Source organism: Petromyzon marinus, chromosome 14 (genome assembly GCF_048934315.1).
Source record: "Petromyzon marinus isolate PM22_M1 ecotype Great Lakes invasive population chromosome 14, UKy_Petmar_22M1.pri1.0, whole genome shotgun sequence".
In the NCBI taxonomy this organism is placed as follows: Eukaryota; Metazoa; Chordata; class Hyperoartia; order Petromyzontiformes; family Petromyzontidae; genus Petromyzon; species Petromyzon marinus.
In genome coordinates, this window is record NC_133680.1 from 7,683,392 (window position 1) to 7,698,574 (window position 15,183).

Sequence of the window (15,183 nt, forward strand, 5' to 3'; positions counted from 1 at the left end):
TCTATCTGTGCACGTCCATTATTCCATTTGACAATCTCACTGTACCGGTGGTTCATTATCAGCTGCAAGTTGCAACGCAAGTTAATTCAGATCTCGCAGCATTATTGCGGCATTTTAACCTTATGGCGATACCCCGGGGTCCTATAAGACCCCGGCTCTCGTATAATCTGCGTTGCGACGTCATTTTATGTATGTTGATGGCGAACAATACGGCGATCTATTTCTCTCGACGAGCTCTACACGATGCGCTAATCAAAGTTTTGTTTATGACTACGGCAATTTCGGCAACGACGGGTGCTTGGTGACGAACGAGAGGATTCATTTCTGGTGGGTCGCGGCGTTTATGTGCGCGGTGGGATGGAGTCGCTAAAAATTATAATTAATTACGATTTTGACTTCCGTTTATTCGGGACCCCGGGGTCCCGCCGTAAGGTCCTACTCGCTGCTGCTGCTGCGGCGTTGCCGCTGCCGCCGCCTTCTGAATAGAGGTATTTATTGCCCAGACGGGCCCCCATTTATCATGCAGAATGTAATCAACAGCGCCACTCAGGGCAGTGCCCTCCGGCCGTTTTCGAAGCGAACGGCCAATCTGCATCGTGATGGAGCAATACTTTTGCGAGACATTCCGTCAAGTGCAAGCGTGCGTTACTGCGATATTTTCGAGGCCTGTAAAAGTGTTGCCGTCGTCTGTGCGAGCATAGTAAGGAGAGAGCCACTGCCCTTTGATTTGAATTGAGATATTGCTTCCCAGGGAAACCGTATATTTTGTCAACTTTTACCGTATTTTATAGATTATAAGTATCTTAGGAAAGTAAGATGCACCCCCAAACTTGTACCCGGTGTCAACAGGGTCATACAAATGTGGCCACACAGACGCACGCACAATTCTCATGGATTATAAGGCTCAAACTTCCATACCCCTGCAATTCTTCCTTTAAGATACAGGGTGATAAAGTGCGTCTTATTATCTGGGGAATATGGTAGACGCCAATTAGTACAATTTATTAAAACGTGTCAATTATGTATTGAAATTTTGTTCCCCTCACATATTAAAACATGAGCATTTCAACTTTAAATGGACCAAAAAATTGCTTAATCGCTTCTTTTGGGAATTAACGCAACGCTGTTACGCACAACACGCATGTAGAGGCATATAATTATGCATGAACATATGTTTTGCCTAAATGATGTTTTTTTTCCCTCACTTAATAAAAATAAAGTTTGTGCCTTAAATGCCTTTCCTTTTTTTTTAGTTTAAATGCCATCAAAATGGCCTTGGTTGGCAATAATTATTTAGAGGGACGATGCCAAATCCCAATTGTTCCCACAGCTGCGGTTTTTGTAAATTACAGCTCCCGTCTGATTACTGCACTTACATTGATTACCGCTTCATTATGCTACTCACACCAGAGAGGGCTCAGCCAGCCAGGCTAATTTAGTTTCACTGATGACAGCGTCCCATTTGTTTTATTTATTTACTCGCTCATCCGGTAACCATTCGGCGGAAGCTCGCCGATGTGAGAGATAAACCCGAGCCGTCAGTCATGCTCGTTGCTCGATTGTTTGAAATTGTTTGTCGCCTTTTTGTTTTGCCATCACGTCGGGCGGCCTCGCGATGTTTGGTTGCTTCCAGAAACTTCTCACAACTCTCCGGAGCAAACCTCCCGGGCAATAACCTTTAGCGAAACACATATTCCGCTGAGAAGAGTGGCAGAAATCAACATGTTATGTTGTAGGAAAGGGGAGGGGCTGGGGGGAGGGGAGGGGCGGCGGGGGGGGGGCAGCAGTTTAAACAAAACACAAATAGGGACATGTCCTATTCAGTTCAGTGTTTATTTATTGTTTGGGATAGATGCAGCCAGATGACTATAGGGCTTAACTTCTATAACGTGCATACTTGTTGCGACCACACTGCTCTGCTGCAGCGTTTTTCTATAACACGACGTGTCTGGACGTGGAACAGCGGGGACATTGTGGCTCCTTCCGAGTCATTTCAGCTTCGGTAAAATAAAATTAAAAAAATCGTCTGTTACCCTACAGGGCTTGCCGAGGACATGAACATTGTAACTTTTTAAATTTTTATTTTATTTTGTTAAACGGCGAGCATACGAACGTTAATAAATAAAATCATACCATCTAATGAAGCCAACTTCAACATGTACGTTTATGCCAATGTAAGCCTTTAAAAATATATATATTTTGTAGCTGCAACAATGTTATAGCTATTTAAAAAATGTAACACTAGGTTGAACTAAATGCTGTTTGTTGATGGTCAGGGAAATGCATGCACAATCGAATCTCAGATATGCGTCCAAAGCCTTCCCACGAGTCATTAAGGCAGCAGTAATATGTTGTATGAACGTACACCAAAGCAAAACTTTACGTAATATTTATTATGGCTTACACGTTGATTGGTTTTATTCACAGGGCAGGAGTCAGGCTTAAGCGCCGCATTGATTCAAGTCTAGTGCTAAACGCTTAAACTTATACGATCGTCATCATCCAGTGAAGAAAGTCATTCACCCCCCCTGCAGTGGGATTCTATGGCATATAGGACGCAGACTATCCTATTACTCGTATACAATGTCACTCAGAAGAGAATACGTATGGTTAAACTTTAGATATGCTTTCCAAATTGCAGAAATGCTTTTCTTCGCATTTGTACAATGACGTTAAATATCGCACCTCCGATTAACACGGTTGGCTATGTACTGTGCGAAAAAAGTTCACCATCCATATATACCCCTGCAATGTAATACTCCACCTGGCACCAGCACACGGGGTGTTTTTATCGCTCCATCTTCCCCGTGCCCTTGCAAAAGCCTCACGATAGACGCATGGACAATCCAGGCAATGCTCAGACATGAGGAGGAGGCAAGGGACTTGCCGTGGCTTGACAAACTATGAAACAAAACAGTTTTTTTTTTTAATTTGACCAGTTAAGGCCCACTGTTGCTATGTAGCTCTTTTTCTGAAGCGACCTGGTCACAAATGGTAGCTCAACGAAGTGGCTTATCGTGTGGAAATTTATAGCAGCCAAATACTCTTAGACGCATGTTTCTAAATGTGGAAGGAAAAACCGGAGGACCCGGAGAAAAATCCACGCGGCCACGGGCAGAACATGCAAACTCCAAGCATTCAGCCGTCAGGGTCGGGATCGAACCCGCGACCGCCTGTATACCGGGCGAGGTAGTTAACATCTCGCCACCGTGTGACTTTAATCACGTTCGTAGACTGAGTACGTTGGCATGAAGCATGCCATTTGGCGAGAGGGATTTTACAGAATGCCGCGTGTTTTTCCCTCTAAGGTGCGAGTACCGGCAAGTGGGACAGACAGCACACATTTGTCACTCGTACCCCCCCCCTTCCAACTCCGTTGCGTGAGTGTGCAAACTACACATGAATGCACACTGGTGCGAGAAGTAAAAAAAATGACATTTAACAACCTTGGGAAGTGGCAGCGATTGATAGTATTTGTCTTAGACGTTTATATGTTTAGAGCTCCAAATTCAATATATTGCAGATTTAGTGTAACAAAAAAAGCGCAGATACGTAAAATGGATGCATTATCATGGGGAATAGCATGAAAATAAGACTTTAGTAATAGCATGAAGATAAGACTTTACACAAAAAAGCTAACATTTCGGACAAGCAGCTGAGATTAAACGCACTGAATGCCCATCACATTATTTGTTAAGCTCGCTCCGTGTAGAATCCCTTTTTACATCCATTTACGAAGCGTGAGCGCACCGACTAAAGCATCCGGAGGGCACCTGGGCCCCCCGCTAATCGCTGCTGAAATGAAATGTAAATGAGCGTGCCGGTGGGACGCTCTCCTTTTGAAGTTTTGCAGGCGTGTGATGGCGCCGTCGCAAGGCGAGTGAGATGTGCTCCGTCATCTGCAGTGTTCCGTAAAAGAATCTCGAAGCACCTGTCCTCCGTAAAACCATCCCCCACGACCACCCACTCCCCCCGCCAAATGCTTCGCCACCCCCCCCCCCCTAAGAAAGAAAACATAAAACACAACAAAAATCAAACATGCGTGAATTATATTGCGACATACTCTGCTTTGGCACAGATTTGCATGTACGTATGTTCAACTTATTTCGCTCCGTACGTAGCCAACCATTTTAAAGTAAAGTGCGTTTTGCTTTATGTTATGTTGCGATGCTTTTGTTTTTGAGCCCGAGGCACTTACAAAGGTTCTTGAGAATCTTGAACATCTAAATTATGTTGCATTGCTAAGGCAACGATTCCTCGTTGAACTGGTGCATCATGGAGGGAAATGTGGTGAGCCGTGCTGCACTATGGATCCATTGACCTGAGTTCGAATCCTGGCTATGCCTAACAACAGTGGAGATCGTTACACGAACTGATCTTGAATTGGACCCCTTCACCAATCTGTACTGACCAGTGTGGTGAAGTATGGTCAAACTACATGGCATGTGGATTGGCAAAGGGCAGACCATTATTTCAATGTTTTTTTATATGATTGTATGAAAATGCATGTCAGAAAGATTAGTGGAAAGGTTTATTCCAACATACCATATGGTAGATGTGAATTGTTTTGTTAACATACATTCTGTGTACATTCATATTTGGGGAAAGTCAGAAAAGACGTATGCCCAGAATTGGTCCAACAATGGCAAATAACATTTTAGAATAGACTTCCAGGAGAGATATACTGTACTTAGAGCGCACATATTTTATCCGTGAGAGAATCCCTTTCACGCATCTTGGGTCGTAATCCAAGACGGTTGTTGACTGACGTGTCAAAAGTTTATGTCGCCCACTTCTCGGTCGCAGACATTCGTATCTAATCCTTGGAATTATAAACAAAGCAAACCCAAGGACGTTTATTTCCACACCTCTGCAGCACCCTTTTATACATTCCAAAAGCTGTCCATTGCCACCACATACCTGTGCAGCTCTTTGCAATTATTTTTCACGATGACATTTAGTTACTCTGGAGATATTTTCGCCATTTAGCTGTTCAACCCAATTCTGGTGGAATCTGGACCCTTCCCCTTTCAGCTGTATCCCACATTTATAGGATCCGTACATGAGGTTTTACATTTTTTGTAGCTTTTCCATGTCCTGTACACTGTGCATTTGTTGGTCTTTTTAGCCAAACGAATTATAATTTGTGCTGTGGGCACCATGAGGCGAATTATCCATTCAGAAGTCTTACACAGCAGTGTGCCACGAGTGTTGGTACGACTGCAGAAGAGGTTTCTTTTTGACCCTGTATTCATCAAGCAATGGGGGTCACACTTACCCACACACTTCACTGTGCGATTGTTTTATTGGCCGAGCTGGAATTTTTACTAAATTGAGTGACAACCAAATGTATTGACGGCTTTTATTTGTGCAGTCGTTGGTGACCAGTTTGAGACCATCAACTCGCTGCACTTGAGAACCCAGTTTAATCGCGGGCGGCTGCACAGATTCGAACCGAGGACATTAGCAGTTGCTGGCTCATTGCCCTTTTCTCTGAAACCACTTGGCCACATCCAGGTTTAGCTTTTTTATATTTAGGGTCAGCAGCAGGACTAAAAACCAGCAGCCTTGCTTTAAGAATCGCATGATTTCCCCATGACAAAATAATTTGAACAGCAATTTAAATGTTTTGACATAACTGCAACAAAAATGCAAACGAGGAGAAACCAGGTGATTCTGGCTGAACTGGAGCGACCTGTGAAAACGTTCTCTTATTTTATGGGTCCTCTGACTGCTGCCAAATTTGGTCATAGAGAACACCTGGAATTATTCCAAGCAAAACCTCTGCTCTTTCTTAAACCCCTTTTGCACCCCCCCCCCACCCCTCCACTAGATAAAAAGGAGCAACGCCCGGGCTATCTGCTCCATCCCATTAATGACGTCTCATTCTCTTGACACATCCATGGTCACACGATGGCCCGGCAGATTAAACGGTGACTTATTTCCATGTTATTTATCTACACCTAAATATCCTTAGTTATTTACCACCCCTCGTAAAAGAAGGAATGTCCTGCCTGGCGTCAGACAAGCTGTAGTCCAGCCTGGCGTCAGACAAGCTGTAGTCCAACCTTTGCACGGATGCCCACTCGGAGCCAACGTGTGAAGGCCGCCGACGCTGTCATCCCCCTCCTCCTCCATTCCCATGTCCAAGATTCTAACTTTAGCCTTTTTTTATATGAATGCAGTTAAACCAACGGCAAGGGTACCATACGACGCTCATTAGGTGCGGTCAAGTGGACTAAGGGCTCTGGGAAACGTTCCGAAATCCCAATGCAAACATCTTAAACTCGGGCGGCTACGTTTAACCCTGGCATCTAAGCCGGCAACATTTTGGCCTTGCTCAAGTATGGCCCTATTGCATGCCACTCGCATGAGGTCAGAGCTTTGGCAGAATTGAGAGGCGACGGGGACTTTCCCAGCTAGGAATGCCCTTGAAATAATTTTCAGCGGTAAGTGCATATTTGGCTAAATCATAAAATAAATGTAAATAATGGCGTAGCATCTTTTTTTCCCGTAAATTGCTTTTCCTGACCCACAGACGTTGCGCAGCAGATATACTGATTGTTGTATGCTCAAACAAATCCTCTTTCTTTTTTTAAGTACTGCGAAAGGAATAACATGCATTCTTTTATGTGACCAGTGTAAGTTATTGCTTTTTAAATAATTTAAAGGTCCCTCCCCTGGATATAATCGTTGGCAAGCCGACACTTTCGTGGTGATCCATCACTTGAGGAGTCCAGTTACATGTCAGTATTGAAAAATAAAATAACAAAACACAGAAACGAATATCAGGGTAACAGACTCAAACAAATGTGCATGGCTATTATTTGAGTAATTTTTAAACGGCATATTTCAAATGTGCTTTGTGGTCGTAATGCTTGCGGCCACTTAGAAAAACAGCACGAAGGATGACGCATCCTTTGCTTGTCACTCTCAGTATACAAATGGAACAGAGGCAGATGTTGTGGCTGACAGATGATATAGGCAAGGCTTGAAAAGATGTGTGTGTGTGTCGGTGGGGAGACGTGGCAAAGTGTTTAGCTCACGTCACTATGAAATCATTGAGCTGCGTTCCAATTCCTGACCATGAACAATATCAGTGGCGAGTGGTATCAGTACCTGTTCTGAGCATCCGCTGGGTCGCCTCAGACTTCAATGAGTACTTAGTCGAGTATGTAAACATCACCACTTCGGAGACAAAGGTGGCAAGCCTTGATACAGGTCACACCAAACCCCTTCTACGCTGTGCCAGCCTTCATAGTTGCTCGCTAATGGCACTTGGCCCAACGGTCCATTTGGCTACCCGGGGAACTGTGTCCTTGTTTTGGGAGCATTGCATGCTGGTTAGCTCACTGGACTCTGGAGTTCCTGATCTTTTCCTGGGCTGTGCCTGTGCCTAATCAGGGAGACAAAGGCGGTCTCGTGTGTTAATGGTCACACTATCTTGCATGCTCAGCCAGTCCTTGAAAGGTGCTCGCTAACAGCACGTGGCTCACAAGGGGATTGATTAGCACGGTTGGCTATGTACGGTGTGGAAGAAGTTCAATGTACATACATATGAGGAATGGTGTAGTGGTTTGCATACTGTGATGTACTATGATCCCAGTGACCTGGTTCGAATCCTAGAATTCTACACAGGTGGGAATTGATAACTCATCCTAAAAGGGGTGCTGAAACAAATGTGCCTACATCAGCACTGGGGTGGTGAAAGTGGCTTGGAGTAATGCTTACCATGTCAGTCTTAATAGGTGCTCGATAACAATATGAATTGCGTACATCTTAACAGTGGATACTGTCTTCTTGGTTCTTTCGGTAAAGTCAAGTAGAAGGGAAATAATAAAATAATAAAAATAAAACTTAAAATAAAATTCTCACGACGTTTCGGCCGAAAGCGCTGTCTTTCCGACAGTTCTGTTTCTTCACCTACTTGTGTTGTGGCCAAAAAGTCGTGAGAATTTTATTTTATTGTTTAATTTTTATTATTTTATTATTTCCCTTCTACGTGACTTTACCGAAAGAACCAAGAAGATGAACCCCTGCAGTCACGAAAGCTTTAAATCGAAAGTGGATACTGTATTTGTTCCAAATGTTCTTGTTATTATTTTAATACAAGAATGCATGAGCAACGGTGTGTGCGTTTGTGGTTGACCTAGCCTCAAACGAGTACCTGGTGCGGTGTGTAGTAAAGTGGCCAGTACCAGCCTGGATTGGCGCTGGCCACCCACCCCCACGTGTGCTGTTCCGGCCTTCATCGGTGCTCGCTACGAGCACTTTCCCCAACAGTTTGTTCAGGCTATAAAGGGGCGATTTGTCTTTGTTTCACACTGTGAGTGAGTATATGTGATAACACAAAGTATGCATGTGTGGTCGGGCCTGTCCCACCCCTTGGTGACTGCAGGAAGTGAAGGAAACACCAAAGCACCGTGGTTTTTTGTTTGAAAAAAATATTTGCCTAGCAACAATGCACATGATACATCCTAGCCATGTATTTCCTCCTTGTTCAGTGACTCAGAGTGTGTCACGTCGAAAGCATACAAGTGGAAGGGAAGCAAGTTCTTTGATAAAGAGTTTTATGACAGAGTAACCTTGCGATGTGAAATTCCAGTCATACTGTAAAAAAATGACCTACAAGTGGACTCTCGACAGTTCCTGAAGGATGGTGTAAATATCTATCTCGCTCAAGGTACTGATGTCGTGTTGTGCTGTTTCCCCTTTTATATGCGATCATCTGTACACAGTGTGGTTTTATATCACGGTGGGAGTTCTTACCGCTGTACGGCTACCGTATAAAGGGAAGGCCCATCGTTGTGCTGTGCCTAGAAGATAACGCGAGTGTCACTTGACCGACGTGTGAGTGGTGACGATTGAATTTCACAAGACTGGGTGCCGGTGTAAATAAGCATTTGCATCGAGATTTGCGGAAAGCACTCGGCCCCAGAAGCGTTGAGCTATGCGCGCCGATCATCGCACTGCTCTGTTCAAGGGGAGCGCAAATTCCCAATGCGTGTCGCCCCGAGGGCATTTCGCCAGTAAGCGCTGGGACGAGGCAGCAGCTATTCTCTGGGACTTCACAGCTCAAATATCAATTAGCTCCGTGGGGGCAAACGCAGAGTGCTCGCACACACAAGCACACGGGAGCGGTCTTGAAGAGAGTGCCTCGTGGTGAGCGTAGTGAAGGTGGACTCCTGGCAACCCCCAAAAATGGGTCTGCTCGTGGTCACAGCTAGAAAATAGTTTGTGGTAAATGAGTGTGCACAACACACACATGGGCAGCAATGCCTTATCTATTGGGGAATGTAATGCCTTATGGGAAGAGCGTGGACGGGTGTGAGGCTGTGGTGAGTTGGTAGAAGAGGGAGGCTGCTTGTGCCAAGCCATTGACAACCACCACATAGACAACGCAGATGTCTGTGTTGTGGTTGTGGTTGACAACCACGACATAGACAACGCAGATGTCCCAGCGTTCTTATGGCACTCACAACGTCTCCCCTTAAAGTTGCTTCTCTGACGTTATAAAGAACACGTAAAGCAATGCTTTGTAGTATAGCCAGGAACATAATGTGTGCCACTACTACAGTATATTAAAATAGATATAAAGTATTTGTGTTGAGATCAGAGCTTTTATTGACATGGTAAATATTCTGGTGGGTAAATGGGCAACAGAATGTCAGAAATTCAATGCATTTGTTCACGAACAGCTTTCTGCAATAAATTAGTTCTTGTAGTTGCATAGCTTTCAACTGAGGAATAATTATAAGGTAAACATTGTGTAGTTAAAAGGTATATAACATAAATCGCTGGAGAAAGCGTTCAGGGTATTTTTTTTGGAAAAAAAGTTATTTGTGCAACATGGATCACGTTGGAGGTGATTATTAAGGCAGCAGATATAGTTAATCCAGGCAGCAATAGATGCCGACCACTCACTTGTTTTCCATGATTAGAATTGTAATTAGGATTGCCCTGGCGATAGTTTTTAGAACCCACTTAAAGGCCTTCATGAATTCTTCACTTTTCCTCAGACATAACACGATACGTGCATGATTTTTTTCTTAACTCACAAAATTTCGCCCAAATAATGTGAAGATTTAGGTCGAGTAAAAAAAATACCTGCAGTATTTGCACGCATATAAGTTAGGAATACGAAACAATGAAAAAAACATGTACTGTCATCACCATCCGCTGATCCCACAGGTGATTTATAATAACATACGCTGAGGTCCTGATAGTCATTTCTGCCTAAAATAAATAAATGATAAAATCAAGTTGTGGCATCTGCGTTTGGATGAACGGAGCCATAAAAAATATCGGTGTAAAAGTCCCCGAGCCGTTGTTGTAACTCGCTTTGAGACCTTAGAGTGGTTTACTCGGATTCCATTCCATCCACGTGGTGGGCCTGCAAGCCTCCACCTACCTGAAATTAGCCTGTGGTTTTTTTCTTGGCCAGACATTTCTTTTCCCCTCTCTTATTTCGCTGTGCAAAGGTGTACCAATAAAGGCCCTTTGGCAGACACCATTCCAAACGCAACATGCAGTTCTCCACACTTGACATTCTCTCCCCACCTTCGACAATTTACGTGTCCCAGCATGTCAAACATTACTCTCCTCTTGATATACTTTTATTTTACTTATCGAAGCATTATGTTATATAAGCCTGCGTTAACTTAAGCCCGACCATATAGTGCACAGCGTATACGCATGCAACGTAATATATGCCACGACGCTCGTTATTTATTCACAAGACTGTAAAAGCAATACAATACATTTAATTTTAAAGGTGTGACTTGAATCATAAATGTGGTAGCAATAAAGTTAACAACCCTACCATTGGAAATAAAGCTTTTTCTTTTAGACGAGCGCGGTGAAATTAATTTTGAGAATAACTCGTCTCTCTCCATGTTCAAGCAAATGCCACTTGCATCTTGCAGCAGCAGCAACAGCATAAAGAGGATGTCCCAACCTGACTGCCTCATCCGTTGCTTCTGTTTGGGTGATCCATTCGTGAACTCCTGAAGCGACAGCGTGTGCACGTTCCGTGCACGCTTTCTCATCAACATTCTTGGTTCCCCTCCCCCATCTTCCCTGGTGGAGGGTTATTTTCTTTCCAGATTCAGAAATTCTCAATTTCTCGTAGACCTTGTCGCACCCTGCCTAAGTTGGATGGCAGGATCAATGTGGAGCACCCTCTGGAAACGGAGCGTTCGATAGGCTTCCCTGCACCTGTGCTCTTTGCCGCTGCAGAAATAAGCGTGGCTGACTTTGTCCACCCCCTCACTCGCCTCCCCCCCACCTGCACATCTTCCACCGTGCCTAATGCTGTACAAATCGGCTGCCTGAACAAACTCTGTTGTACAAGAGAAATGTGCTGTGCTATGGACATAATTCAGAATTGAGTGTTTCTCTCCCCTATCGAGCAGTGCCGAGGTCTGCTGGCAAAGCCTATGGCTTGAAAGTGACAAAATGAGGCACCCCAACTGAACAAGTCTTTATTACAAGGCTCAGCAAGCAGCCTTATAGGAGCTGACATTTATTAAACCACCACTTTGTAGCACTTTGTGCCAAGCCAATTATGGTTCTTGTTTGAGAAAAGTAATATAGCAGAGCACTAGGAAATACAGGAAAAAGGTCAAAACAATGTAGCCTTCATTTGTGTGGTACATAAGGTATGACCCATATATGTATACAATTGATTGCACATTTAAATGGTGATTTCGGCTCGATATTTAATTTGTTGTGTTACTGTTTTCTGAGCTAACTAAACTAAGCTCCGAGCCACACTCTTCTGCATGGTGGTCCTCAGGCAATGTAATAAATCATACATTATCCTAGGGGCCGGATAATAGTGATTTGTTAAAGAGCTGACTGCTCTAACTATTAAACTATACCCTGACCATTGTGAACATTGTACTATTTAGTGATTGTGATTCTCTTATGAATGTACATTACTCAAAATTATAGTGGGAAACCAGAAATGTACAGGGTGCCCAGGAAGATATCATTCCTATATTGTAGGATTATAATTGGACAGCAGTTCGAGCAAGGTCGATAAACCCTCGGTGGGATGAAGATGTGATCTTATGAAACTCATCCCTCTAAATCCGCTACTGGCGACACGCGTCGTGATGAGAATTAAGAGGGCACCCGGGTGTTGGCAACATCTAAGGTGGGGATTGTTTCAATGGCTCCTGTTATTTGCTGTTGAAACACCACCCACTCAAACGTTCAGGTATTGCAAATACTATTTTGCCAACCTTTCATTCACACAGTTAAAGCTGCTAATTATAATTCTTGGACAATGAATGATACATATTCTTGGTTCTTTCGGTAAAGTCACGTAGAAGGGAAACAATAAAATAATAAAAATATCAAACAATAAAATTCTCACGACGTTTCGCAACACAAGCAATCATCAACACGTACGTGTTGCAGTCGAAACGTCGTGAGAATTTTATTGTTTGATATTTTTTATTATTATTTTATTGTTTCCCTTCTACGTGACTTTACCGAAAGAACCAAGAATATGAATCCCTGCAGTCACGAAAGCTTTAAATCAAAATGAATGATACAGTTTATGGTGGATGCTGCCATGGTGTATAACGATTAGCAACGCTGGCCCTCCAGTGGCCGCTGGTGTGATTCTCTCTCATGGCACGGACATTGAAACAATGGTGCGGGTCTCTTGAATCCCGCGCGCCTGTGTCCACGCAGCGGTACAAGTGGGTTTGCCGCAGATAGTCGAATTGGCAGGTCGTGTGTGGTGGGGAAAAACGAAAATATTTTAGTTCTTATTTTACCAGATAAGGCCCACTGTGCTATGCAGCACTTTTTCAGAAGTGGGTATGGCCACAACTGATAGCTCAACGAAGTGGCACATCACGTGCAAATTGTATAGCAGCCAAAGGCTAAATGTGGAGGGAAACACCGGCGGATCTGGAGAAAAATCTACGTGACCACGGGGAGGACATGCAAACTCGGGATCGAGGTAGCTAACATCTCGCCAAGACAACTAGCCGGCATGGAAGAGGAGACCAATTTCCCTTGAGAGGGGCCCTCTAGCTTTGGCTTTAGTGGAGGCCCTTCAGCCAGCAGTGCCGTGAGCAAGCAATTGCGGCGCTCTGCTGCTACCTTTACATTACGTAACAATTCTTAATAAAATGTTCTCCCCTTGCCCAGAATGCGGCACGGGCTACTTCAAGGTGTTGGCGGGCGAGGAAAACTGCACGCCGTGTCCCAACCACAGCTACACAACAAGCGAGACGTCCACGGAGTGCGTCTGCGAGAGCGACTTCTACCGCGCCGAGGGCGACGGCCCCGCGTCCCCCTGCACACGTACGTGACCCCCGAGTTGTTGCTGCCGCGTGTTGTTGGGCGCGAAGTCCGACGTTTCGCCCCGGGTGCTGGGAGCGTCTTCAGAAACTGACCGACCTTCAGGTCGGTGCGGTTCAGCTCCTGGAGAAGTTCCCAGCGTGCGGGGTGAAACGTCAGACGTCACGCCGCCGCCGACGACTGAAACGTGTGGACGCTGTGCCGAACAACGCGCGGTACAACCCACGGAGAAAAGACGCGTGAGCGCCGTACGGCACCACCGTGGTAACCTACGCAGCGGTCAAGTCCCCCACCGCCGCGCCAGCCATAGCCCGGGGCCAGCGTCCCCGCGGTGGGGACAGTGGCGGCGGCGGCGTTTAAAGCGACCGCACGCGTCGCGCAATACGACACCATCACCTCCTCCTCCTCCTCCCCCTTACGACTCGGCTCCCGAGCCCCGTGGGTCAAAGAGTGCCGCACGGCGATGGGTTTGCCGTCGCCCAAACCGCGGCTCTCGGAAGCCACAGCTGCCCCGGGAGGGTATTGATGAATGATGCATTTGTGTTTCCACCGGCCTAGCACTCGCGCCGAGCTGTGAAGGTGAACGTGGGGTGACGGTGTGTGCAACGCGCCAGTCTTGAGAGGGGGGGTCGCAGTGCTGCAGGTTTCACGGACGACTTGTTAGCAGGTGAAAAATGTACGGGCTCAATTAAGGGTTCGATCAACTAAATTGAGAGCACAGTTGAGTAACAGCAGGAAGATCGTTGATGCGAGCGGGATTTAGCAACTGCATGTAAAACTGCCCTAAAGGCTTTGAAGTACCGCAACACGTAGTGCATGTTTAATCGGCGTGCAACAAAAAGAGATGCTTACAAACATCATCCTGTTTCAAAGCCTCTTGATTGCTCATTAGATAGCTGCTGCAGTCACCGTCCGTTGAGTATCGCTCACTCATTGCTGCCTTCCAGATGCCAAGTAACTAGGCAAGCAAGCAATCACAAACCAACTACGTACAGTTCTGCGAGAAGGTTCGAAATTGCCCAATGCTGAATAGACAAAAATGTGAGGATATAGGTACGGCTCATTGTTTATCATAAAATTAAGTTTTGATGCACCAAGCTGAAAGCAAAGCAATCCCAGAGTTTCAGTGCAAGTTAAATTAACCCAGATGCCACCAAAAGCATTCTTTAAAAGCAGTTGCATGCACAGTGTATATACACAGCAGTGTGAAAACGAGCTTGAGTAAATCGTTTGAGTGTTGGTGTTGAAAGAAACCAGTGGACTTGTTGATGGCCAAATTACAATAAATTTTACAAACACGTGTTTTTGACTAAAGGGTGGGGAGGGGTAGAACCCATAACTCAAAGCCTGCAAAGCTGTTTTTTTTCTCCCTTGAAACCATGACATTACTGCAGCACACTGAGCTGGCACGACCAGCGCAGAAGCCAGGAGAAGTGTGCTTTATCCACACGTAATTTAACACCGCTGCTGGATTTATGCAGGAATCCCCAGCGCTTGACCCCAAATCTATCACGTTTCTGAAATAATTTGTGTTTCTCATTAAATATTCAGCACGGTGCCAACAGGGCACAAGCCACCGCCTGCCCCCTCCACGCAACAACACAAAACCTGCTAATTGAGCCGGCTCTCCACCACCCCTCAATCAAATCCAAGGCAGGGCTCAGCCGGTGTGGATTTTTTAACCTTGGTAGACCCCGAATGGCTTTTTATTTCTGGATGGCATTACCTCCCCTCCCCTCTTTTTGCATTTGCTTCAAAACGGTTCGTGGCGCAATTCCCGAATTAATTGCCAAATTCTTGCTGACGAAGCATGGCGGGATTTGCTGGTCAAGGGTTTCCAACTGGGAAAACAAAAAACCC

At 45.2% G+C, this 15,183-nt stretch overlaps 1 protein-coding gene across 1 annotated transcript in view; it reads left to right on the top strand.

Moving 5' to 3' along the window:
* Nucleotides 1-15,183, top strand: part of LOC116942357 (ephrin type-A receptor 4-like) — a 71,411-nt gene that overhangs the window by 23,209 nt on the left and 33,019 nt on the right. Inside the window, exon 4 of the mRNA XM_032954149.2 lies at nt 13,171-13,326. Coding sequence (XP_032810040.2) covers nt 13,171-13,326 — 156 coding nt within the window. The remainder of the gene's footprint in view (nt 1-13,170; nt 13,327-15,183) is intronic.